The 27,926-nt window shown below is 46.2% G+C and overlaps 1 protein-coding gene across 1 annotated transcript in view; it reads left to right on the top strand.

Annotated features, from left to right (window-relative positions):
• The window catches only part of SYN3 (synapsin III), a 453,497-nt gene that overhangs the window by 11,955 nt on the left and 413,616 nt on the right, over positions 1-27,926 (top strand). Inside the window, exon 2 of the mRNA XM_044780998.2 lies at positions 24,254-24,715. Within this exon, the coding sequence (XP_044636933.1) occupies positions 24,405-24,715 (311 nt within the window). The 5' untranslated portion in view covers positions 24,254-24,404. The remainder of the gene's footprint in view (positions 1-24,253; positions 24,716-27,926) is intronic.

Below are 27,926 nucleotides of genomic sequence, written 5' to 3' on the forward strand. Positions count from 1 at the left end.
TACTGTAAGCGGTTACCTGGAATAAGACCGGCTGTGCTGCCAGAGCTCGTGTGGAAAGTATTGGGGGAGCACAAGTGACGGAGAAATGACCACCTTTAAGGTTTGCAAGGCCAGCTGTCTGGATGGCTGCTCTCAAACTTTAGTATATATAAGAATCAGCTGGGGAGGTTGTTAAAAATGCAGCTGGCTGGGCTCTCACCCCCAAAATAGCTGGTCTATGGTTAGCAAGCACCACAAATCATTCTGCATAGGTGAGTGGTTGAGCACACTATGAGAAACCCTTGGAGGAGCTGGGATAACTTTACAGAAGAGGTGATGTTGGAAGTGGGGGTGTCAGTATTTGGGAGGAATTGTGACTTGGAGAAAGCTGGGGAAAGGGCTGCCAGGCAGAGAGAAAAGCAGATGGTTGGAAGAATGATAGAGAATGGCTGGAGCTTAGAGAAGTATAGGTTGGGTGATGAGGATGGTTATGGACCAAAGAGTACACGTCTGTTAGTGATGGATGGGGGTCACGTGATGTCCTGTGCTCAATAAGTCTGAAGTGATTGCAGCTACTCCTCAGCTCCCTAGTTACTAACAAGGGGCCTGCCATGGCGAAAGGTACCAGGCAGTCTGAGAGCTGGGTGTGCAGAGTGGCTGTTGTGCTTTTAAGGTTTCATGTGATGAAACGCCTTTGAGGAAAGCTGCTGCCATAGGGTACGAGCTGGTTGGGGGTGGTGTGTGCAGAGGTTTGCAGAAGGATGCCCTGTACTTGGGACCACTTCAGGCATCCTCAAAGCTCACAGATTCTGCCTCTCCTTCTTGCACATCATCCTGCCTCCTTTCCAAGGACGCCGGAGCTACATCTTCCTGTGGCTTAACTACTAATTTACTGCACATTCACTGCATGCCAAGCACAATTCAAGGCACTTTACATGGATTAACTCATTTCATTCTCATAACAAGCCTAAGGATGAGATAGAATCATTAGCCCCGTTTTTTGATGAGCAAACTGAGGCACAGAAAGGTGAGTGACTGGCCCAAGGTCACGGTGCTAGGAAATAGAAGAGCTGGGATATTAATCCAGGTAGTTTTGACTTCAGGCCATGCTTTGAACTATTATAATGCATAAACCTTCTAGGAGCATCTTCAGAGTTTTAGAAGGAGGAGAAGAAGTGGTAGCAGCAATACCACACATACAGTGTTTACTATGGACCAGTCACTGTTGCATGTTATTCTCAGAATTATTCCATGTAGGGACTACTTCAGTAATAAAATTTTATGTCAAAAGATTTTTCTTTTTTGATTTTAGCCTTTGAGTTAAAACTTACTATTTTTATTTTTCTCGTCTGGTTAATAATGATGATATATCTTTTGTGAGATTTGAATGAGCAACATAAAATGTTATCATTATCATGATGCTCCTAAAAGTTGTTATGTGTGAGACTGTTTGCTCTTAAACTAAATGGCTCTAGATTATTATGTTTTCGGAGTTCTTCCAAATTTGTCCTTTTCCTTAACTTCCCCTGCTTCAAGCAGCCAGTACTTTCCTCCAGCAAATCTTCCTGATTTACCACGTTTGTTTGGCTGAAGTCAGAGAAGGCAAATGACCAAATATTGTTTCCTAAGGAAGAACCAATAGGATCTGACGAAAGAGGTTTTCTCCTTTTTGTAAAGTTCAGAGAGGGATGCTGTAGACTGGGGATCTGGGGCCCTTGCCCCCTGATTTCGAGGTTCTCAACTGTGTTGGTGTCTCAGGAAGTTCAGGCTGCTATAACACATGACCCCAGCCTGGGGCTTAAACAGCAGACATTTGTTTCTCACAGTTCTGGAGGCTGGGAAGTCCGCGATCAGGGTGCCAGCCTGGTGGGTTCTGGCGAGGCCTTCTTCCTGCTGTGTAGGTGGCCGTCCTCATGTGGCAGACAGCAGGACGAGAGGAAGCAAGCTGTCTCTGGGGTCTCTTCTTATAAGGGCACTAATCCCATCATGAGGGCTCCATCCTCATGACCTCATTGTCTCCCGAAGGCCCTGTCTCCAAATACCATCACGTCGGGGAATCAGGCCTTAACATATGATTTCGGGAGAACACAAATATTCAGTCCACTGCAGTTGGGTTGTTGGGTTTGCTGTGCAAAAGACCTCATGACGGTGCAGAAGGAGTGGACGTGATCTGGGAGAGTTTGGAGTTTCCTTGGTGGAGGGAGAGGGAGTTCAGGGGAGGCTCCCTGAGCGAGGAATGTCTGAGCTGAGTTTTGAAAGATGAACGGAGTCACTGATCCAATGGGGTGGGGAGGGGCTTAGAGGAGAATAAAACAGGATGGCATTCCAGGAAGTGGGAACAGCATGTGCAAAGGCATGAGGCCACAGGGCAGGTGAGCAGACCAGTGTTAGTGAACATAACGTGCAAGGGCACTGTGGTGCGAGATGAGGTGGGAGATGAAGCTGGCCCAGGTCAGAGAGGGTCTCAGTGCCACATGGAAGAGTCAGACGTACATTGGGGAGCAACTGCCGTGTTTGAGCTGGGCGGTGACGTCAGGATTGTGTGTTAGAAATGTCTCTGACAGTCTCTGCTGTGGAAATGGATTGGGAGGAGAGCTAATTGGATGTAGGGAGCCCAGGAAGGAGGGGTTCTCAGTGGTCCATGGAAGAGATTATGCATATCTAAGCGAGAGGTTGAGAGAGAGGAATGGAGTGTCAAGGCATCCCCTTCATTCATGCCACACCCAGCATAAACCTCTTTTCTCTGTCATGGGGCTATGTGAAGACGAATTTGGTATGATCCCCTCCTCAGAAAGTTTATAATCTAGGCGCATCTAAGAAGCCATCACCAGTACAAGAGATGGACTCACTCAGTTTCTTTGATTCACAACTGTCTTTTAAATGCTTACCAAGGGCCAGCCCTTTCTGGTCGGTGCTGGAGAGATGACGCTAAAAAAGATATGGAAAAATCCCTGTCCTCATGGGATCACATTCAAGTTGGGGAGGAGGGGGCACAGATATGGTACACTACAAGAGTTAGGTGTGTATTGTTGGATGGCAACGGGTATTACAGAGAAAACCGAAGCAGGGAACCGGGGAAGGGGTGTTGGAAGAAGGGCTGCAATTTTAAAAAGGGGTATTTGAATGAAGAGCTAGAAGAGGTGAGGGAGCGTGATTGTAAGTAAATATAGAAACGTAGAGGCTAAAACACCTACCTGGAGGCATTGTGGGATAGCAGCTTTGAGCACGGGCTCTGGGGTGGGGCCGACCTAAATTGGAATCCTGGCTCCATGGGTACTGGCTTGGATAGGTCCTCTCACGTCCTGAACATGGATTTCTCTATCCTTGAAATGGGGCTGGGGATGCCCTTCTCCCAGGATTGCCGGGAGGCTGGAAAGAGACCCTCGCTGCTCAGCACCGAGCCTGGTGCGCTGAGAATGGCTCACTGTGCGCCAGTACGCATCCATGGTGATGCCCTGGCGGGGCATCACCTTTTATGGGAAAGGGGCCCTGGGAGGTGAACTGGGGAGGCTTGAAGCCTGATTTCCTGGCCAGCGCTCTCTGCTCTACTGCTGCAGGCTCTGCAGAACAGAGTCCTGGGGCCTTGGGGCGGAGAGGCAGGACAAGTCCCAGCATGGGCCTGGGGCTTCCTCCAGCAGCTCAGGGGTCCTTCACTACCTCAAGTAATGTTCAAACCATTCAGGAAGGTGAGAACGCCTGAGTTCTAACCTAATTCCTGGCCAGGATTCCTACCTTGACTCACTTGTAAAATGGGATGACTGACAGGCTGCCTGAGGGATCGCTCCATTCTTCCCTCCCCTCCTGCTGCTTCTCCAGTAACGGAGGGGCTGTGGCCTCTGGGACGGGGGAGCCATGGGCCCAGTGTCATGCCACATTCTGTCTCCTAGCATCCTGAGGAGGGTTCTGCCCCCAGGCAGGTCCAAACCCTCTGGGAAAGGATGTGGAAAAAGCTTTTTGTGATTAAAAAAGTCAGTGGTGGTGAAAGAGAGCATCAGCAGCCATGAAGGCAAGTCTGGCTCTTCTTCAGCAGCTGGACCACTGAGGGTGGCAGGAACGGCTGTTTCTTGCAGGGGCTGGAGGAGGCGCCTGCCTCAGCAGCCATCTCCATCCCGGCTGTGAACAAGCCCGCCTTTAAGAGTGGGCAGCACCCTGGAAGGAGTTAAGAGGCTGGCTGGGGATCTTTCGGTGGAAGCCTGATGCCAGGACATGAAAGCTCTGCTTCCTGCTGGCTCTTCCCTCCTTCTGTCGCCTGTCATCAACCATTAGGTATCATAGTGAATGGCCTAAGGGGGCATTACTGCTGCTTGGCTAAAGCCAGCCACTTCTCAAGGCTCACAGGCAACTCGGGCATTCTAATCTATTCCTTTTTTCTTTTTTCATTTTCTGAATCTTCTGTTTTTATCCTTTTTTTTCTTTTCGTTATTCACTTTTATTATTTTATTTATTCACTCCATTCTTTTTCTTCTTTCCTTCCTTCCATCCTGATTTTCTGCTCTCTTTTTCTGCCCCCTCTTCTTTCCTTCTTTTCATCTGCTCATTCATTTGTTAATTCAGTATCACTCCCTCTCAGCCCCCAGCTAGCACTGCGCACAGGTCACACCTTTCCTGCATTCCAGCTCAGTTGCTCCTGAAGAGGGAGGAGGAAGGAGAGAGGAGAAACGTGGAAACTTGTGGGTAAGGGCCCAGACTCTGTAGTCAGACCACCCTGTCTGGAGTGTAGCTGCTTCCTTGCTGTGTTACCTTGGGCAAGTTACTGACCCTCTCTGAGCCTTAGATGCATCAGCTCTAAAATCAGGATGCTAGAACCATCTGCATAGGATTGCTAGAAGTACAGAAGGGAGGGAGAGTGCAGGTGAAGCGCTTCCCCAAGTGTGTGGCAAGTAGCAAGAATTCAGTCCACGTTGTGGTTATTAATATAGTCTGAAGAGTATTGTTAGAAATCAGAATAGGGGCTGGCCCTGTGGCGGAGTGATTAAGTTCACATGCTCCACTTCAGTGGCCCAGGGTTTCGCTGGTTTGGATCCTGGGCGCAGACATGGCACCACTCATCAGGCCATGCTGAGGTGGCATCCCACATAGCACAACCGGAAGGACCTACAACTAGAATATACAACTATGTACTGGGGGGCTTTGGGGAGAAGAAGAAGAAGAAGAAGAAAAAAAGAAGATTGGCAACAGATGTTAGCTCAGGTGCCAATCTTTAAAAGAAAAAAAAAGAAATCAGGATAAAGGAAAGCAGGGGAAGAAACCACTTTACTGTGTCTTGTTCCTTCCCTTGAAAGTGAGAATCAAAGATGTGCATCTGAATTCTTCAGGATTGAACCCCTCATCTTACAAATGAGAGAAGAAGACCTTGGGTGGTTGGGTGATGGAATGGCCTGCCGAGGGGGATGCTGACAGTGTGACTCGAGGATCCAAGCCCTCTGGGCCGAATCCTGACTCCACACTGAATCACCTGGCGGTTAGGCAAGTTGCTCTCCCTGTCTGGGCCTCCGTTTCCTCTGTGTGTAGAGGGGATGATAATGAAGGATTTGTATTAGGACTAGTTGGCTTAGTATACAAAGAGGGCTTCCAACAGTACCTAGCACATAGGAAGGGTTATATAAATACTAGATGCTATCATCATCATCATCATTATTGTCAGGGTCACACAACAAGTAGGGGGTGGTAGCCCTCCTCCTTTGATGAACACGTGCATGCTAGCCTTGCCCACACCTGCTCCTTTAGTGAGCAGTGAGCCTGCCAGTGTCCCTAGCCTACAAGAGGGGGTGTTCCCGGAACTTTCTGAGCCAGTGCCCGGTCTCAGGCTCTCCAAGGCGACAGGCCCTACAGAGTCGGCCACAGAGTGCGCCTAGTAGACACCAGGTGTTCAAGGGGTACCTAGTGATGCTTGGTGCCAGGAGGAGGGTGGGCCAGCAAACCAGGGTATCACAGTGGTTGACAGGCTGCATCTGGAGATAAGCTAGACTGATCTAGAAGCAAGATTCAATTTGCCGCTTACCTGGCACATGAGGTTCTGCAAGTTGCTGAACCCCTCTGAGCCTCAGTTTCCTAATCTTTGAAATGACGTTAAGAGTAGTATTTGCCTCACAGGGGTGTGCAAGGATTAATGAGATGGTGCTTGTAATCAGCTCCGTCCTCTAGTAAGCAGGCGGCCACATGGAGGTTATTGTTATCTTGTTATTTAGGAGAGAAGGTCCCCCTGTCTGCAGAGGGTGAAGTGAATGACTAGCAGGGAGGCACTGAGACCCTGAGAATCTTGTATTTTAATTGCAATAATTTTGGAGTCAGAAAAAACACTGGCTAAAGACTCAGGAGAGCTGTGTTCTGGGCTTGGCCTGGCCTCCACTTTGCTGAGTGACCTGGGACAAGTCAATTCCTTGTCTGTGCCAGTGTCCCCATCAGGCAAGATCGTGGGAGCAGGGGTGCCATGTGCACGGTTGTGTGTGATTCCAGAGGCACCCTCCTCCCAGGTCCAGCCCCACTAGGTAACCGTGTTTCTGCCAGGGCACAACCCACAACTGCCTAGGGTCCTGGAGCCCTTCAACAGACAATTACTGAGTGTAATTACCAAATAACAGCGTGCATGGTGCTGCATCTGGGTCCTATGTGAGGTGCCAGGAATAGAGGGCTGGGTGGGCAAGGTCATGGGGATGTCTGGCGGGAAGTGAAACCATTCCCACTACAAATGCACAGGATAAGGGAAGAAGATATAGTTGGTGGGGTTGGAGGGACTGAGGTCAACACTAAATGGAGCAGTCGGGGAACAACTTTGAGGAAGTGGCATTGGAGGTGGGACCTGAATGACAAGGAGGTGGCAAGGGGAGTGGGAAGGGAAGAACATTCCACCAGGGGAACAGCATGTGCAAAGGCCTGAGGGTGGAGGGCAGAGGTGCTGGGGAGTGAGGTGGGCTCTTTGAGAAATAGAAAGAAGGCCAGTTTGGCTGTAGAAAGTGAGCCAGGGGGAAGGGGGTCCAGATGATGTTGGCCCACAGGCCATGAAAGAAGCTTGAATGCCATCCAGAGTCCAGTGGGGCCACTGGAGTTGAGGAGTCATGGCAAGGGAGCAGGTGGGGAGGCGGGGAGGCCAGAAGAGAGCTTCCACGTTGGTCCAGGTGAGAGATGACTGTGGCTTGGACCCTAGCGGTGACTGGAGTTGAAAGAAGTAGGTGGGTTGAGGGGCTGTGTTGGAGACACAGTTGATGATGGCCTGGGTGTGGAAGGCTGGAGGGGGAGGGATCATGGGCTATTCCCACAAATCTAGTTTAAACAACTGGGTGGGTATTTACTGAGGTGGGGAGAATGGAAAAGTGGTGGTTTGGGGCAGGGGAGATGGCAGGAAATCAGGAGCTCTGTACTGGACACGATAAATTGAAGATGGCTAATAGTGTCACGGTGCTCTCCAGAGTGAACTTGCTAAATTCCTCATTAGGGCGCACCTGGCGCCAGCAGCCCTGCCAGGCTGGCCATCTGCCCTGTCGAGGCTGCGGCGGGAGGCCGTGGGCAACTGAAGGTGATAAGATTGAGTGCTGCGGTCCTCACAGCCTCAGCGCAGCGGTGGTGTGCCTCTCTCTGTCTCTGTCTCCATCTCTCTCTGTGTGTCTCTGTCTCTCTGTCTCCCTGTCCCTAGCTCTCTCTGTCTCTATCTCTCTCTGTCTCTGTATCTGTCTCTCCCTCTCTCTCTCCCCCTCTGTCTCTCTCTGTATCTCCCTGTCTTCTTCTCTCTGTCTCTATCTCTCTATGTCTCTCTCTGTCTCTGCATCTCTGTTTCTCTTTCTCTGCATCTCCCTGTCTCTGTCTTTCTGTGTGTCTCTCTCTGTGTCTCTCTGTCTCTCTCTCTCTCCCTGTATCCCTGTCTCTTTCTATCTCTGTCTTTCTCTCCCTGTGTCTATCTTTCTCTCTTTCTGTCTCTTTCGAATCTTGTCTCTGTGTGTGTCCCTCTCTTTTGGTCTCTGTCTTTGTCTCTCTCTGTCTCTGTGTATCTATCTTCTCTTTGTTTCTCTCTCTCTCTGTGTCTCTCTGTCTGTCTTTCTCTATGTCTCTGCCTCTTTATCTCTCTGTCTCTGCATGTCTCTCTCTGTGTGTTTCTCTGCCTCTCTTCTCTGTCTCTGTGTCTCTCTGTCTCTCTCTCTTTCTCTGTGTCTCTGACTCTCTGCCTCTTTCTCTGTCTCTCTGTCTCTGTGTCTCCCTGTCTCTGTCTCTCTCGCTCTCTCAGCTGTCAATGGCTTCATCCAGGTGTTCCCGGTGGCTGGTGGTCCCCCTCACTGCAGCCCTCCCTCTGTGTCCTCAGGAACTCTTTGGGCCTCAGGGAGCCTCCCACAGGTCTCCTTTGTCTCTAGGAAGAAGGTTACTTATTCAGCTCCCTGTATTTTCTGACCCAGCAGGAAGGAACGCCACATCTGCTTCCCAGACCTTGGCAATACTGGCAGCTCTGCTTGATTCTGGGTGCCCAGCTCTGTCTACCACCATCTCCAACTCAATGAGTCCGCAGCTAGACTTAGTCCCTCCCCAAAGCCGCAGTGACGGCCATGCACCAGGCTCTGCAGGGGCACAGAGAGCTCTCTTAGTCCTAATTGGTTGGTGAGACGAGTCAGGGAAGCCTCCCCAGAGGAGAAGGAGATGAGCTGAGTCAGAAGGAACCAGCTGAAGAACGTAGGAGAGCAAAGAGGTCATGCCAGGCAGAGGGAGCAGAGATGTGAAACCCTGGTGTGGAGGCAGGGCATGGGGGCCAGGGAACTCTAAGCAGCCCTGTATAGCTGAACTAAGCAGCAAGGCCCCCAAGAAGACAGATTCCAGCTCATGGAGGCCAGAGGGCCCACAATGTGATGGAAAATCAGTACACTCTGGCCCCAGACAGACTGGGGTTTGCATCCTAATACCATGGAGGGACCACGCCCACCAGAACCAGGTTGCCTGGGTTTGAATCGCAGCTCTGCCATTTATCAGCAGTGTGACCTCGGGCCTCAGTGTTCACATCTGTACAGTGCAGGTCGGAATAGCACACCTACCTCATGAGGGTGGAGGAAGGATGGCATGAGTTACTATGTATCAAGTGCTTCGAACCGTGCCTGATGGAACTGTAATTATTATTTACAAGTTGAGGGACCATGAGTAAGTTATTCCTCATCTGGACTTTAGCTTCTTCCTCTGTAAAATAGGAGTGTTAGCACTTCCTGGGCAAGGTTGTTGTGAAGGTCGGGGACCATCTATGGGCCATCCGTGCAGTCCTTGGCTCCTTGAAGAGGCTCAGTAAAAGGTAGTCGACGCCACCAACGCCACCCTCATCACCTTGTTATCATCCCTCCACGTGGGCTGTACCTGCATGGACTCCCTGCTTACATACTCCTTCCCTCTGCCCAGTCAGCATCATAGGTCACCCAGCCTGCAGGCTGGAAATTAAGTGCTATCAATCTGACCACAGTTGCCCTGAAAAGACTGTCTGCCTTTTGCTGGGCAGCAGGGGTTCAAATGCTTTGCTGGTTGCGCTGGCAGCTGCGTTCTCAGCTTCCCCCTAGGTCACATGAAAGGCCAGCAGCATGGCTCTCTCTGAAGCTGGTGCAGATTAGCATTGCAGAGATGACTTCTGGGCCCAGGAGTGACTAGGAGGGAGCTATAATAAGCACGATGAAATCCTGATGCCATGCCACTCTCTGCTCCCTCCACTCACGTGCAATTTGATTTCCCCCTGTGGTCCCTGCTGATAACAAAACTGGAGAGGACGGGGCAGGTTCCTGGATGTCACTACAGGGCACCCTCGATGCTTGTCCTTGGCTGCTTCTGATCCGGTGTGCATCTTGGGAAGGCAAGATAGTGTAGTTAAAATGGGACCCAGGACCCAGACTGCTTGCTTTGAATGGTCTGAAATGGTCTGAAACCATTGAATGAAATGGCTTGGATCCCAGCTCCACTATTTAATAAGGCCTTGGGCAATACCTTCATCTCCCTGTGCCTCAGTGTCCATATCTATAAAGTGGAGATGATGTTAACAGTGGTTGATATCTCCTAAGGTTGTTAGGGTGATTGAATGATCCCATGTTAAATGAAACTCACTTCTCTCTGCTCGGCTCTTGTCTCCTTATTCACAACATGAGGTTGTTGAACTGGATCCTCTTTCATATTCTACTTCAGAATTTTAGGCACTGTCATACATAGACAGGAACACTCTGCTCTGCCACTGACCTGCTGTTTGATCTTGGATAAGTAACTTAACCCCTCTGAGGGTATCATTTTATTCATTAAAAGGAAATGATAGTACCTGTATGATGGATTCTAATTAATATCTGAATTGGAATATATAGACAGATATCTTCTAGCGGCACTTCATAGGTGCTCAGCGAATGATAGCAATTAATTTTACATCGCAAACACTATAGAAGGGAGTTCTGAATTGAGTAAGAAACAGTATCAACTCCCAAGTCCCTTTCAAATTCAAAATTAGTTCCTGAAAAAGCAGTAGCTCTGATTTGATGGAGAATTGGGAGAAGAACCAGGAAGGAGGAAAAGCAGGAGGGGAAGGAAGATGTGATGGAGGGAAGATGGAAGGAAGGAAGGAAAGTCCAGGTTCCTTTTCCAAGAAGGAGCCTCCTTGCAAGTGCCCTTTGTAGATGGATGGAGTTGATGCTGCCCAACTTGCATTTTCTGAGCAGGCCCCATGCAAGATGAGGCACGGGCAGCTCTGCTGGGGGAATATTCCAGGTCCTTCTTGCCCAATGTCAAGAGACTCCCACTGCATCCCCCTTCTCCCAGGCACACTGCACCTCAGTGGCCTAGCCAAACCTCAGACCTTCCTGACTTCATTTGGAGATAATCCAAGTGTTCTGTTTTCTGGTCTGTTGCTGCAGAGTGAAGTCTGGGCAGGAAGACCTTCAGGCAGATGCTGCTCCAGGGCTGTGAGCATGGGGAACAGTCAGCCCACAGTGATATGTCCCAGAGACTAAGATGTTCCCTTGGACACTAATTTTTCCCAATATATACAATAGCCAGGTTTTCTTACCAAAATCAGGACACAGAGGCTTTCTGGGTTTTCTTTGGCAGAGATGGAAGGGGCAGAGGGTTGTCAGCTCTGATTCTGGAAGTGGCTAGGGCTTGTGTTTCCAAGCAGGTAGATGGGCATGGCAGCTGTACCTCTAGGCATCTCAGATGCTCTCAGGAGTTGTGAGGTTGATCCTCCCAGAGGCAACAGGACCCCAGCAGGGCCAGTCCTTGAGGAAGGGTTCCAGGACCCCACTTACGGATTCAAGGGAGAAATTGGACAGTGGGATCTGGTGAAATGGAGAGCCCAACTGGTCAAAGAAAAGAAAAGAATCCAGGCCAAGGTCAGCCCTTGGGCCACTCAGAGATTTAATTTTAGGAGTAATAGGGGTAGTAGTTTGACTCAGGATTATACGTGAGCCTGGGGTATCCTTGGACACTAAGCTTAGAGTCTGACTGGCAGAAAAGGTGACTTGAGGACTTCCAGGAGCTCAGCCCTTGTAGTTGGTTTTGGAAAAGTGAGTCAATCCTAAATCCTTTCAAACAGAGCCACAGAGAGTATTGATTAGAATTTTCTCAGGAAATAGAGAAAGACTCCCTTCATTCATTCATTCATTCATTCATTTCATTATTTACTGAGGGCCCACAAGTTGCTGTGGATGCAGAGCTGAAATACAGACTCTCCCCTCAGTGACCTTGAAGTCTGAACCAATCATCGCTGTATCAGGAGCCACAACATAACAAACAGCCATGAACTCTCAATGGCATGGGTGATAAGCGTTTTTTCTGCTCATATCTCGTCAGGTAGACTGGGAGTTGACTAATCTTGGCTGGGCTCATCTGGGTGGCTCTGAGGGGCAGCTCCAGCCCAGGTCTTCATGAGTCTCTCCTCCTTTTTGGATCCTTGGGCCAACCCATGGACAGGTCACCGCAATGGCAGAAGTACAAGACGGCAAGTAGAAACACATGGGGTCTCTTAGGTCCGTGGCGCAGAAGTGGTGCACGGTTAGGTCTCCCTTATTCCATCAGCCAAAACTAGTCCCATGGCCAGGCCCAAAGTCAGTGGGCAAAGGAGTCACTTAGCTTCTAGCGGAAGGAACCGCAAAGTCACTTTGCAAACTGTGTAGATCCTGGGAGGAGTAAAGACTTGTGGCTAATAATTGAAACTACGAAATTGGCATATTTATTTTTTTACAAATCATGAATACTTCACTAATATATTGTGTCCATAAAAGGTACACACAAAAAAGAAATTTAGGAGAGAGATCAAAGATTTTGAAATAAGAGTTCAAACAATTTTTTTCCTGCGGTCCAACATCTCCTCTTGGAAGTCCCCACAGGGTGCACTTCCCATTTTGGAGATCTGGTCTGGAGAAGCGTTTCTCAGAAGGCTGCGCACGGACCAACTGCGGCAAATCGTTTGGATCATTTGGAGAGCTGGTTAAATGCAGATTCTGGACCATTTTTCCACCCTACAGAGTCAGAGCCTCTGAGGGTGAAGCCTGGGAATTTGTGTTGTTAGAAAGCATCCCAGGTCATAGGGGAGCATGTTAGAGTTTGAGACCTGAGCAATCAGCCTATCATGGAAAGAAACCCAAGAGTGGTTTCTAGGAACTCGAACTTCCCCAGCCTGGAGCATGCTGGGGCTGGTCAGGAAGGCTGTCCTGAGTAACTGATGTAGGAGATGAGTTCTGAAGGAAGGAGAGACAAGTTAACCGTGCTGCGAAGGAGAAAAAGGCTGTCTCAAGCGGAGATGGCTGCATGTGTGAGAGTGGTCCTTGACAGAGGGCCCGCCACGTTCAGTGAGCCCCATACGTTTGGCGTGTGTAGAGCAGAGGTTCAAGGAAGGCATCCTGAAGAGTGAGTCAACAGATGAGCTTTAGGCAGAGAAGGGTGATGAGGACGGGGTGGGGAAGGAGTGGTCTGCTCCAAGCAGGAGGTGAGAGGGCTGGAGTTTCAAGCCTGAATGTGAAGGACCTTGTCTTGGAGGCCACGGGCAACCACCGGAAAGTTTTCTGTAGGAAGTGATGTGATATGTCTAGTCTAAGTGCCCGAGAGGTGAGGAAGGGACTGGAGAGGGAAGATGTTCCTGTGGGCTGTAGCACTTGCACCTGTGAGAGATGAAGGTGGCCTGGCAATGAGGGGAGGAGAGAGATGGGATTGGATCCCAGAGCCAGGTAAGAGAGAATCCATGGAGGACGGAAGAAGAACTGAAGAACTAGAGGACCGTGAGCTCAGTGGTGCCTTCGGGGTCGAGCCTGGCTGGCGCGAGTACAAAGCGGAGACGGAGGCAGAGCTGGGCACCCTCAGGAGAGGATCTTGCCCAGGGGGGCCAGCATTCTAGATGATCACCAAGGTGGGCCCCTGTCTGGCCCCAGTTTAGAATGAAAAAGCCTAGAAATAATATTGAAAAATATACCTCAAAAACCCATCTAGGGTTTATTTTACAGCAAGTTAACGTCACTAAAGATCACCTTAATTTATTTTGAAGGTCCTCTCGTGGGCAGCAATCACAGAGGGGCCCAAGATGACCATTTAGCTCCAGGCCTCAGGTTATCAAGAGCCTCCGTTTAGGTTTTTGATGTGACCTTCCTAGGAAGGTCTTGGTAAATCAGAGGCAAGCCGGCATGATTGTCAGATAGCGCCAAGCTTGTGTCCGGATCCTACCTAGCACTGCCTGGAGAGCTCTGTAAATTCTGTTTGTAAATAAACCCTGTGATTATTCTGTGGATAATACAGTTATCATTGCTTTATAACTTTAGGTTAAAAGCTTTAATTTGCTAGATGTAAATGTTCGTCAACATGACCATTTTTTTGGACCCTGTTTTGGCATTTGTGGCTTGGGGAGGAAGGTCTCGAATGAATGGAAGACTCTCACTTCTCTTGATCTCTAGGAGACTCTCTCCCACAAAATTTCCTGGCACCCTGGGGTGTTCTCCAACAAAGGTAGGGAGTCGTTGGTGAGGAAGCCTCACTCATTCACAAATCCTAGCTCCGAAGCCCGAATCCTCTTTGGCTGGGGACCCACGGTGTCTGTGGGAGTGAGAGTGTTGCCATTCACGGAGATCAAGGCCTCTGTGAGTGGATCTGAACTCATCAAAGACAGCGCACACTTTCATGTAGATGTGGCTGGAAATGAGCTCTGAGGGTGAAAGGCCCAGCAGGTCTGCATGTGGAAATGGCGCTGCTCCCTCAGCAGACGCGTGATTGACATGTTTTCAAGAAGTTAAGCATCTCTTAGCTTTGCAACTTGAGTGGCACATGCCCTGGGTTCTCAGGCTCACCCTAGACTCCCACGCTGCCTGTGCTCATCAATATATTGATGAAGCCCAGCCCATGTTGTCTCCATGAATTTTTAAACTTTCTGCTCCTGCAGAAAGAGTTCTAGCAGCTGTTAATTACCCAAATGCTGGCTCCTAATGGGGGAGGAGAAAGGAAATCTTTCAGCGCTCATTGAGCAGCAGATGGAGAGAGAATTTCTGAGTCCTGGTGTGTTTACACAGGGGATGAACTCACTGAGGAATGAAATCAGATAGTCCTTCGCATTGTCCCAACTTGGATTCAATTCAGGCTTGTTGTCAGGAACTGGGATGGCTGCTTGCTTTTATGTAACCACACATTTAGTCTTCACAAACGGAAGGCAAGGATCGTTTAATTTCATTCATGTTATTTTCGAAAGCATTTCACTCAACAAATATTTATTAAGCCCCTACTGTGTGCTAGGCATCTTTCTATGTGCTTGGGATGCATCAGGGAACAAATCAGACAATGATCTCTGTTCTCGAGGGGCTTGCATTCTATCAGAGGGAGCAGAGAGTCCACAGTAAGCAAAATAAGTAAATTATGTAGTTTATAGGAGGCAATGCATGCTATGGAAAAAGGAACAAGTGGAGTAAGGTAGGAGAGGTCTGAAGTTCCAGACAGTTTAACTGTGCTTGGTCAGGGGACGCCTTGCTGAGAAGGTGACATTTGCCAAAGATCTAAGGGACAGCAGGGGCTGGGCCATGCTGGTGTACATGGAAAGAATGTTCCAGGTGAAGGAACAGCCTGTGCAAAGCCATTCGATGAACAGGAAGTTCAATCATTGGAATTTATCTTCTTCCTTTATTTTCTAAGAAATGCGCCTGGCCTGGAATATTCTTTATCCAATGTATCATTATAGGAGATCCAGGTGTCAGTCTGGGAAACACCACGCCACTGACATTTGCAGACTGCTTTAAAGATGAAAAAGCAGTTTCCTGTGGGGCGATGGGACTGTTCTGTACCCTCCTTGTGCTGGTGGGAACATGAACGTATTAAAATTCATAGAACTGTACACCCAAAAGTCAATTTTACTCTATGTTAACTTAAAAAAAATTAAATGTTTAGTGAAGTTTGCTCAAACACCTGTGGAGTAGGAAGGGCAGAGATTTACTAAGTAGGCCCACTTCACAGATTAAGAACCTGTGGCCTGACCATACGACCCAGCTATCCCACTACTGGATAGTTATCCAGAGAATTTGAAATCAACAATTCAAAGAGACTTATGCACCCCTGTGTTCACTGCATTACTCACGATAGCCGAGACGTGGAAGCAACCCAAGTGCCCATCAAGTGATGAGTGGATAAAGGAGATGTGCTATATGTATACAATGGAATACTACTCAGCCATAAAAAAGACAGAATCATCCTATTTGCAACAACATGGATTGACCTTGGGGGTATGATGTTAAGTGAAATAAGCCAGACAGAGAAAGACAAACTCAGTATGATTTCACTCACGTGTGGAAGATAAACTAACACACAGACAAAAAGAACAGTTTACTGGTTACCAGAGGGGAAGGGGGTTGGGGGTGGGCAAAAGGGGTGAAGGGGCACATGTGTATGTTGATGGATAAAAATTAGACTCTTGGTGGTGAGCATGATGCAGTCTATATAGAAACTGATAGATAATAATGTACACCTGAAATTTCACAATGTTATTAACCATTATGACCTTAATAAAATAATTTAAAAAAAAGAATCTGTGGCCAGGACATTACTCAGCCACAAGAGGCAGACTGGGTCTCAAAGTTAGATCTGTCCAAAGCCCATTCTCGTATAAATAGTGCAGCCCCTGCCACATCGCCTCCCAAACCAAAGCTGTCCCCACTGTCAAACCTTCTGGATCTGGGAAACTCACTGTCTAAAAAGCAGTCAGAATAACAGCAGCTAACACAGATTGCTCACCATGGCCAGGCATTGTTCTAGATACTTTACATATATTAAGACACAATTTTCACAAGAACCCTATGAGGTAGGTACTAGTCCCATTTTACAGATGAGGAAACTGAGGCACAGAGAGGTGGGCAAGCTTACCTGAGGCCGTGAAGGTAGTAAGTAGCAGGGCTGGGATTAGAACACAGTTAGTCTGGATCCAAGGTCTGTGAGCTTAACCTTCAGGCTCACTCACTGTCCAGCTGGGTCCAGCACCAGAGTACTGAGGCCATGGTGGTTCTTAGCCTGGCTTTGGCAGAAGTCTTACACTTGAAGGATCTCTCTTTTTTTTTCTTTTCAGTAATACATAGTTTTAGTTTAAGATTCATAACAAATTGAGGGGAAGGTACAGAGATTTCCCATATGCTCCCTGCCCGTATGCGCATGGCCTCCCTTGTTATCAACATCCCCACCAGAGTGGAACGTTTGTTACAATTGATGAACCTACACTGACACATTGTAATCACCCCAAGTCCATAGTTTACATTATGGTTCACTCTTGGTGTTGTATATTCTACAGGTTTGGACAAATGTATAATAACATGTAATCATCATCATAGTAATACAGAGTATTTTCACTGCCCTAAAAATCCTTTGTGCAGTGCCTATTCACCACCCCACCCCCACCCCCTTTGCAATCCCTGGCAACCATTGACCATTTTACCATCTCCATAGTTTTGCCTTTTCCAGAGTGTCATATGGTGGGAATGATACAGCATGTAGCCTTTTCAGATTAGCTTCTTTCACTCAGTGATATGCGTTTGAGTTTCCTCCATGTGTTTTCATGGCTTCCTAGCTCATTTTTTTATTGTTATTATTTTTATTGCTGAATGATATTCCATTGTCTGGATGTACCACAGTTCGTTTATTCATTCACCTTCTGAAGGATGTCTTGGTTCGTTCCAAGTTTGGGCAATTACGTCTGTAGGGTTTTGTGTGGATATAAGTTCTCAACTCTTTTGGGTAAATATCAAGGAGTGCAGTTGCTGGATCATGTGGTCAGAGTATGTGTAGCTTTGGAAGAAACTGCCAAACTGTCTTCCAAAGTGGCTGGACCATCATTCATTCTTGGAGCAATGAAGGAGAGTTCCTGTTGCTCCACATCCTCGTCAGCGTTTGGTGTTGTCAGTGTTGTCAGCTTGTAGTCAATCTAATAGGTGTGTAGTGGTGTCTCATTGTTGTTTTAATTTGCATTTCCGTGATGACGTGTGATGTGGAGCATCTTTTCATGTGCTTATTTGCCATCTGTACACCTTCTTTTGTGACGTGTCTGTTAAGGTCTTTGGCCTGGTTTTTAGTTTAGCAGCACGTAAAGCAAGACTATGGTAGGAATGATGGAGAGGAGAGGAAGATATGAGAGATGTTTGGGGAGACGTAATTGGCAAGGCCTGGTGACTGAGTGGCTGAAATCAGTGAGGGTTAAGAAGGAGCGAAGTGTGAGACTCAGGTTTCTGGCCTAAGTCAGTGGATGGATAGTGGTACTTCTGGGCGGAATTCGGAGGCCCAGGTGCATAAATTCATCTGAGGGTGAGCAAGGAAATGAATCTGGAGTGTCTATGAGACTCTCCTGTCCAGGCTGATCAATTGCTCGTCTTTTCCCAATGTAGCTCGTGCCCCTGTGGGTGGCTCTCCTTCTTACGGAGTTTTTCCTTCTTTGATGCAAGACCTGTGTATCTGTGATTTACATCTCACTTCTGTCTTGTGGCTCCACCAAGTCTGAGAAGACTCCAGCCATTTTTTTACCTTTCCCAGGAAAGTCTCCCTTCATGCCACATCCTCCATGAAGTAAGCTTGCAAAGTTGCTTTGTAAAGTATTTTTTCTTTTTCCTGTCTGGTGCGGTCACTCCTGCCCTCTAGTGGCCATTAGTGGGGCTGCCTGGGGCTGAGTACTGCGCCAGCCCACTGGATTCAGTCCTAGAGACTCTTCCTGCCCCTCTTTTCCTCCCAGAATCCGTCTCATCCCCGCCTTGTCCTGCCGTCAGATTAAGCTTAGCATTGAAGAGATATCCAGAGTCTAATGGCACAAGAAGTGAGTGACTCACGGAACAGAAGGACACCTTACAAATCTCTTAATCCAACTCTCTTCTTTCATGTCTAAGGACACAAATTACTGCAACAGCCTCCTAACTTGTCTGGCCATTCCATAGACATCCTCCACAGTCTGTTTCCCACACAGTGGCTGGTTAGACTAGATTATGTCTCTCTCTTGTTTTTGAGCCTCCACTGGCTTACTTTCACACTTGGATTAAAATCAAAATTATTTTCAGTATGGCCCTTCATGATCTGGCCCCTCTCTACTTCTCTAAGCATTCTCTTACAAAAATCTCCTTTTTGTTTCCTGGTTGAGCTGGCCTTTATTCTTCAAATGTGCCTAGCTTGTTCCTACCTCAGGGCCTTTGCACATGCACTTCCTTTTCCCCTCATCTTCCATGTCTCAATTTAAAGGTCACCTCCTCAGAGAGGCCTTCCTTGACCCTCCCCTATGTTGATCTCCATGGCACTACTCTGTGTATTCCTCACTAGCACTTGCCCCGATCCATAAATATTTGTTCATTGTTCATTATCTGCCTCCCTTTACTTGACTATAACCTCCCCTGGGGCCTGCAGAGGGGAGAAGTTACAGGAGGAGCCTCTGACTAACATTGGAGTTAGTTAGAAGATAATGAGGTGATTCTTCTGAAGGTGGAGAATTCCCACCAGTGTAAGGTTGACCAGAGTTCCTAAAGAAGGGATTGTTAAATAGTCTCTAAGGACTCTCCAACTCTAACATTTTTGTTAACTTTTCCATCCAGTATTTAAGAAACGGAAGAGGTTTACTTCCAGGAATGACTCAGTAGCTTGTGTTGGACTAACCCTCTCATAGAAGATAATTATAAACTTAGTATAAAATATTTAAAAACAACTGTTTGGGGTTCCTGGAGAGAAACTAAAATTAGGTAGAATCTGGAGGGGACTTGACCCCTGAAAGAAGGGAACCACACCCACTATGTGAAATCCATGTTTTTATGGCTCTTCCCTGAAAGCACTCCCAGTGCACATGGTGTGGAGCAGCTAGAACCAAGCAGAAGCTGCAGTTTGATTGGTTTGACAAGTCAGTGGACAGAGTACAGGCTGGCAGAGTGGCTGGAAAATGAGGAAATCTAAAGAGACGCCCCAGCTCCTTGCTCCCCATAAGATCAACTGAGGCCTCTGTTAAAACTGTGTCCAGTTCCACCCCTCTTTCAGCCCATTTCTGCTTTTCACGCTTGCCCACAGTTGTTAATCATGGGAACACTTTCCTGTAAACCTCCTGCCTGCAAATCACCCTGGCAGAGCCAGCTTCCTGGCTGGGGAAATTGACTTACAATATAAATTGATGTTTATAGATCTTTACACCCCCAAACTGGAGGATATATGTTCTTCTCTAGTGCAAATAGAATGTTCGTCAAGATAGAGCATTTTGAGGCATAAAATTAATCTCAATGAATGTCAAAGGATTAAAACCTTATAGACTATGTTCATTAAACACAAATGAATCATATTAAAAGCAATAACAATAAAATACCTGAAAGAACACTGGAATTTGAAAATTAAACATATGTTTAAATAATACAGGAGTCAAAAAAGAATCACAAATTAAGAATAACTTGAATGATAATGGAAATACAGCATGTCAAATTTCTGAGATGCAGCTAAAACAGTGCATAGAGGGAAATGCATTGCTTTAAAATGCTTATATTAGAAAGAAGAAAGATTTAAAATTAATGATCTATGTTTTTATCTTAATAATCTAGAGAAAAGAAGAACAAATTAAACCCTTAAACCCAAAGTAAGGAGAAGAGAGAAAGTAATAAAGAGCAGAAGAAGGTGAATTAGAATACAAATAATGGAGAAAATAGAAGAACCTGCAAGTTGATTCTTTAAAAGATTTAATAAAATTTATAATTTCCTAGCAATATAAATTAATCAAAAAGAGAGAAAAAGCAAATTACCAGTATCAGAAATAACCAGGGAAATCACTACAGATCTTACAGAAAATGAAAGAATAATAGGAAAATATTATCAACAACTTTATACCAATAAATTTTACAACTGAGATGAAATGGACAAATTGCTTGAAATCACATATTGCTGATACTGAAATAACAAGAAACAGAGAATATGAATAGATTTATAAAAGAGCTTGAGTTCATAATTAAAAACTTTCCAACAAAGAAAAAAATCCACCCCAGATGGCTTCACTATTGAATTCTGCCAATAATTTAAGAAAAAAAAAATTACCGATATTACATAAACTCTTTCAGAAAATAGAAAAGGCAGGAACACTTCCCAATATATTTTGTGAGGTCAATACCTGGTACCAAAAACCTGGCAAATACATTACCAAAAAAGAAAATTACAGGCAACTTTTCTCATGGAGGTGGACACAAAAATCCCCAACAAAATATTATCAGATCGAATCCGGCAATATGTAGAAAGGTTAGTTCACTGTGACTACATGGGATTTATCCTAGGAATGCAAGTTTGGTTTAACATTTGAAAGTCAATCAATGTAATTCAGCACATTAAGCAAATAAATGATTTTTAAAAACATAATCCTCTCAATCAATTTAGAAAATCACTTGGCAAATTCAACATCTATTCATGATAAAAACTCTCATCGAGCTAAGACTGCAAGCAAACTGTCTCAATCTGATAAAATGCATTTACAAGAACTTACAGCTAACGTCTTCTTAATGGGAGATAGTGAACATTTTCGCCCTAAGATTGGGAACGAGGTGAAGTGTCTGCCTTCATCATTTCTAGTCGGTAGTGGAGGTCCTCGCTACTGTAATAAGAGAAGTGAAAGAGATGATAGGCATTAAGATTGGAAAGGAGAAGGAAAGATGTCTCTATCGGTAGATTATGTGATTGTTTAAATAGAAAATCTTAAGAAATCTATCAACAACCACTAGAAACATAATTGAATTTATCAGGTCAATAGAAACATAATTGAATTTATCAGGTCAATATATTGACAATAATTGGCAAATATATGGTACTAGCAGCAAACAATTGGAAAATGAAACTTAGAAAACAGTGTCTTTTAAAATACCATTAAAAAAAAAAACAGAAGAAATTGTTAGGAATCAGTTTAACAAAATACGTGCAACACCTCTATATTGGAAATCACAAATCATTTCGGAGAAAAACTAAAGAAGGTTGACTAAGTCGAGAGCTCTACCATGTTCATGAAGTGGAAAGTTCAATATTGTTGAGATGTCAGTTCTACCCAAAGTGAGCCATAGATTCAATGTGATCCCAACAATATCCCGACAGACTTTTTCATACAAGTTGACACTAAAATGCATATGAAAATAGGACCTAGAATACCCAAAGCAAGCTTGAGAAAGAACGTCTAAATTGGAGGATTCACTTTACCTGATTTTAGGACTTTCTGTAAAACCACGGTAATCCAGACAGTGTGAAAATAAACAAACAGATCAATGGAGCATAATAAAGAGTCCAGAAGCAGACCCACACATGTACAGTCCATTGGTGCCAACAAAGCCACGAAAGCAAGTTGTTGGGCAAAAAATATTTTCATAAATAGCTCTGGAAAACTACATAAATGAACCTTATCTCACACCCTTCAAAAATCCAGTTTGGATGGATTGTGGCCCTAAACAGAAGAGCTAACACTATAAAGCTTCTATAAGAAATTATGACAGTATCATTGTGACCTTGGGGTTGGTAAAGATTTTAAGAGCAGACGTAAAAAGGACTAATCATAAAAGAAAGATTTGGTAAATTGGACTTCATAAAATTTTAAATTTCTGTTCAGCAAAACATCTGTAGATATATGTAACAAGTTTCACATATGTACAAATAAATATGTATACATATGCCTGTATACATTTTTGCATGTATATATAAAACATTCCTAATAACAAAATATGGAAGTGTGGTCTCATCCTAGGGTATAATTTTTTTTCTCACTTGGATATTTCTATCTCAAGTAACAATTCACTTTTTGTAAGAGTTATATTATTCTGTCGAACTTCTGCTCATGAAGGAAACGAAATGGCAAGCCGGAGAGTGAGAGAAAATGTTCACAATATACATATCTCATGAAAGACTTATGTCCAGAACGTATAAAGAACTTGTACAAATAAATAACAAAAATATAAGCAACCCTCCTTTTTAAAATGGGCCAAAGACTTGAACAGATATTTCACAGAAGGTGTGTCAATGGCCAGTAGACCATGAAAGTTGCTCATCCTTATTAGGTATCAGAGAAAATAAACTGAAAACACAGTGAGATTCTATTTTACACCCAGGAGAATGGCTAAGAATAAAAAGACAGACAACAACCAAATGTTGGTAAGGATGTGGAACAACCAGAACTCTGAAATGAAGTGTGCAAAATAGCACAACCACTATGGGGAAGTTTTTGACAGTTTCTTGTTAAGTTCAACATATTCCTACAATATGATCCAACAAATTAACTCATAAGTATTTTCCCAAAGAAAAGCACCCCCCCAACTGCACAAAAATATTCAAGTAAAAAATCTTAGAGCAATTCTATTCACAATACCCTCCAAACTGGAAACATTTCAGATGTCCATCAGCAGGAGAATGCAGTGACAATTTGTGGTTTATTCATCAGTGCAATGCTTCTCAGCAGTAAAAAACAGAATGGCTCTTGACGCACACCATAGCTGAGTCTCAAATCCATTATGTTGAGGGAAAGAAGCCATTCACAAAAGAATAATGCATGATTACATTTATCTGAAGTTCAAGAATAGGTCAAATTAATATATGGTGACAGATGTTAGAAGAGGGTTTGCCTATGAGGACGTGTGGATTGACCAGAAAGGGGCACAAGAGAACACTCTGAGGTGATAGGAATATAATAAATCTTATGCCAATGTATACATTTATCCAAACTCAAAGAATTGTACACTTACGTACGGTATGTCTCACCTTAAGTAAATTTTACCCCAGCAAAAATATAAAATAATCTTAACAAATAATATAAGCGGGGTTGAATCACATGGTTTAAATAATCCTTTTTCCCAGTGGGATATTTTGATGTCGTTTGAACCATTTGGGTTTTTTTAAAACTTATTTTTATTCTGTTCAGAAAAGCAATACATATGTTTATCAGTCTGCTCAGGCTGCCGTAACAAAATACCACACTCTGTCTTAAACAACAGAATTTATTCTCACAATTCTGGATGCTGGATGTCTGAGATGGGGGTGCCGTCATGATTTCTGGTGACAGCTGTCTTCCTGGCTTTGGCCTGTGTCCTCATGTGGCAGAGGGAAAGCAAACTCTGGTGTCTCTTCTTACAAGGGCGCTAACTGTATCACAAGGACCCCACCCTCATGACCTCATCTAATCTTAATCACCCCTCAAGGGCCCCACCTACAAATACGAGAACACTAGGGGTTAGAGCTTCAGCATATGAATTTGGGGGACACAATTCAGTCCACAGCAATATATCTTCTAGAAAATCTGGTAAATATAGGTAAGTGGAAAGAGAAAAAAAAGGCGTGTCATTGCGTTACCCAAATCGCATTACCCATCGCTGTTCACATTCTGATGGATTTTGCTTCCAAAGTTTTGTTATTTCAACATTTATGGGGTTGTGGTCATTCTGTACTTGTAATCTTGTATCATGATCTTTTTAATTTAATTACAGCATGAAATTTACTCTATGTTTCTAAAATCCCTTCTTAAGTCCCCCTTTTTTCATAGCCACGGAAGGTTTCCCTGTGACCGTGTTGTAGTTTATTTATTTGGTCTCCTGTGATCGAATGCTGAGATACTTTCCAGTAATTTGCTAGTGGAAATAATGCTCTGAGAAATATATTTGTGCAAGAGGCTTTTTCTGGAACTCAGATTCCTTTCTTGGGATAGAATTCCAGAAAATGGAAATTGTAGGTTAAAAGGGCGTGCTCTAATTACATGTTGCCAAATTCCTCTCCGCAAGGATGTCCCACTTTACACTGCCCCCAGCAGTGGGGCAGGAAGGTGACCTCTCTGCTTGCTGTAGGCACGGGGGGCATTTCCACTAATGTGTGTGTTGGCTTGTTGCCACAGGTAAGCAAGGACAGCTGAGGACGACTGGAGCAGGATCCCCCTGGCTCTGGGGGCCCAAGACCCTCCCGCCCCCTCTCCCCGGCAGCCTGTGTTCTGGGCCTCACCTAGACAAGTCTGAGTAGGAACAAAGCCATCGCATCCATCCACAGCCATGAATTTCCTCCGGCGGCGACTCTCTGATAGCAGCTTTGTGGCCAACCTGCCCAATGGCTACATGACAGACCTGCAGCGCCCAGACAGTTCCACCAGCTCCCCGGCTTCCCCAGCCATGGAGAGGAGGCACCCCCAGCCCCTGGCAGCCTCCTTCTCCTCTCCAGGATCCAGCCTCTTTAGCTCCTTCTCCAGTGCCATGAAGCAGACCTCACAGGCCCCCTCGGGGCTGATGGAGCCTCCAGGCCCCTCCACACCTGTTGTTCAAAGGCCCAGGATCCTGTTGGTGATTGATGATGCCCACACAGACTGGTAAGCTGGAGTCTGCAGGGGCTCTCACCGAGGGGCAAGAAAGGAGGTGGGGCTTACCTCTCTCTTGGGGGGAGGGAGGGGTGGAGCTATGAGAGGTTCCATGGTATCAGAGACTGGACTGAGGGAAGGAAATGCATTTACCGCATGGCTACTGCGTGGCAGTCACCACTTTGTGCCACACTCTCTCCTAAGGGTTGACATGTACAGATCCACAACCCCTCACCTGCAAATCTAAAGTCCAAAAACCCCTGAAAACTAGAAATTTTTTTTTTTTTGAGGAAGCTTAGCCCTGAGCTAACATCTGCTGTCAATCCTCCTCTTTTTGCTGAGGAAGACTGGCCCTGAGCTAACATCTGTGCCCATCTTCCTTTACTTTATATGTGGGACGCCTGCCACAGCATGGCTTGCCAAGCAGTGCCATGTCTGTACCCGGGACCCGAACCGGTGAACCCCAGGCCGCCAAAGCAGAATGTGTGCACTTAACTGCTGTGCCACTAGGCCAGCCCCTAGAAAATGTTTTATAATCCATTTGGCAGCAAAGCCTGACCTGAAGGGAAGCGAGACTGTAATAATCTTCATTATGCCACTGACTGTGCTTGTTCATATGATTTGCTGAAAACATCTTCACGTGTTTGCTGTGGGGTGCTGCCCAGAGCCTACTGCAAGTGTTAATATAGCATATGGTATATGCACCCTATTGCCTTTCTAAAAACGGAAAATTTTTTAAATCTAAAATAATTCTGGCAAGTTGCTTAACTTCTTTCAGCCTCAGCCAGCCCCCCCTCCCTCCATGAAGTGAGGTTATGAGGGTAAATGTGGACAGGTCCACAGTCCTTATCTAAAACCCTTGGGACCAGTCTGCGTGAGTCCGCCCCCCAGCTCTTTCCTGGACTGGCTCCAGAACTTGTCCTTTTAACACCAAAGGTGGGCAGAGATGATGTGCCTTCCAGCCTCTTCTCAGGCCCCAGTAGGTGGTAAGCTCTCCAAGGGCAGAGACTGGACAAGTGTGTCAAAGTCATGGGCAGAAGTTGTTCGACGGATAGTTACCGAGCACCAGCAGAGTGCAAGTCCCAGCCTCAGGGGCTCAGGTAAGTGGTGAACAGGTGCCGCTCACACGGAGCTGCAGTTGGAGAACAGACCTTTACTCCAAATTGTTGGTAGAGAGGGGTGAAAAATATTATCAATCTAGCTGGAGACAGACTTTGCAGTCCACGAAGTAAGCCCACGGGTGGAGACGTGGAAGCACCCCATCCAGGGCGAAGGAATGCATGGGTGGGAACCAGAGGAGTTCTGACAGTGGACCCAAGGACGGTCATGGCGGCTGGAGGGCAAGGTGGCATGCGTGTGTCTCCAGAGGCTGCCGTGTAACAGGCACTCAGTAAATATGTATGAAATGAACAAATTCCTGCATCCAGTTCACTAAGCAGCCAGGGGCTCTGTCATTGTTACATGCGTGTGTACACTCCCATTCATTCCTTGAGATGTTCGCTCAGGGTGGAAATGATCGAGCCTATAGTTTGGATTGGGAGATATTTGTAGTTTATAATACATATTCCATATGGTCAGCATTAAAGACTGTTCAGACGGCAGTCTCTCCTGTCCTGTTAGGAAATCACTGCATCTTACCCAGGGCGGTCACGTGTATGGCCTCTGTTCTGAGCCGGTCTGCAGCATCTGTGCTGTTGCTGCTTGCTTGAAGGCTCTCCTCCTGAAGCCCCGTGCATCTCTGCTTATGTGCTTGTGTAAAGCACCATCTTTAGGTTTCGAGCTTCCAGGTTGATTTCTGCAGAGGTGTTGCTCCCACATGCTCTGGCCTGCGCGGTCCTGTGCCTGTCCACCCAGTGATCACAATGCCTTCATGGCCTTTGTAGTCTTCTGTTTCTCTTTAACCCAGTGCTTGACCTTACTCTGCTGACTGTGTTATCCTGGGCTCAGTCCAGGTTTGCCATGATATGGAATTGGCAGGGTGGGGGGTGGTATTTAAAAACCTGGTTGTGAGAAAAGCTCCTTCCTGTATGGAGGTTAAGCTAATAAATGGGATGGTACCGTGGTTAGGAACTCAGACTTCAGAGCTAGACTGTCTGGGTTCAAATCCCATCTCTACCCCATAGTAGCTATATGACCTTTGCAAGTTACTGCACCTAAATGGGACCTTGTGGAGTTAATATATATACATAGAGTTAAAATCTGAGTTAATGTGAAAGTGCTTAGGGTGTGTCTGGTAAACAGTAAGTGCTATTTAAGTGTGTATCATTATTGCAGACTATTGTGACCTCCTGTGCAACATTAATCACCTTGACAGCAGCCCATCTTAGGAGGCCTATTTAATCTCTTCATGCCCAATATTGGGTAGAATGGATTAGGATTTACCCCCTTGCACTAGAGCCTTCTACTGGTCACTCTTCCCTGCTGGCCCTCGGTGATAAAGTTGGGTCGTATTGGTCTCTGTCCCCGCAGCGTCCGTATGGTGTGAGTCTAGTGTAGGGCACAGTGAGTGAGCTTGAAATGCAATGGATGGCTTCAGCCAGGTACCGTGTAAATTTGACATTGGTCTTCAGTCTCTCCTCCACAGAGATGACCAATGTGTGAATTTTAGGCTGCACACTGGTGGGGGACACAATTTTGGCCAGAGGAATTTCTCTCAGTCTGTTTTGATCATGCCTCATATGCCCAATCGTTAATTAGGTCTTGAGACCAGCAATCTTTTTCTGGCCCCTCAGTGCATAAAAAAGGAAGTGAGACCCTGACGCTCGGTAACTCACGTGGAAGTTGGCTCTGTCTCTGTTGGATGTTTGTGATAGAGACTTCTTACCCACACACACGTCAGCTTCTGTTGGAGAACTCCGTCCGAGATTCTTCATGAACTTCCTAACCTCTCTGAATCTCAGGACATTCCCGACTTTCTCCAAATTGATGCTGGCTGCCATGGCTTCTCCATCCTCCCCAGCAGAGCTCCCAGGGATACGCATCCGCCGCTACCAGGAGTGGCCGGCAGGTGGCGGGCTAGCCCCACTGTCCCCGGGCAGCATTAGCACAGCCTGGGCTGCTTGGGTCAGCCCCTCCCTCATTGTGCGGACTGTCTCCTGAGAGGAAGAAGTTGTTAAAGAGGGAGAAGCTGGCCCACACAGCCCCTTTCTTCCCCCTTTGAGATGATAATGAGGGGAGAGAGGGTCCACCATCTGGACGGAGGGTGACCCCACCAGGAACAATG

Source organism: Equus asinus, chromosome 4, assembly GCF_041296235.1.
Source record: "Equus asinus isolate D_3611 breed Donkey chromosome 4, EquAss-T2T_v2, whole genome shotgun sequence".
In the NCBI taxonomy this organism is placed as follows: Eukaryota; Metazoa; Chordata; class Mammalia; order Perissodactyla; family Equidae; genus Equus; species Equus asinus.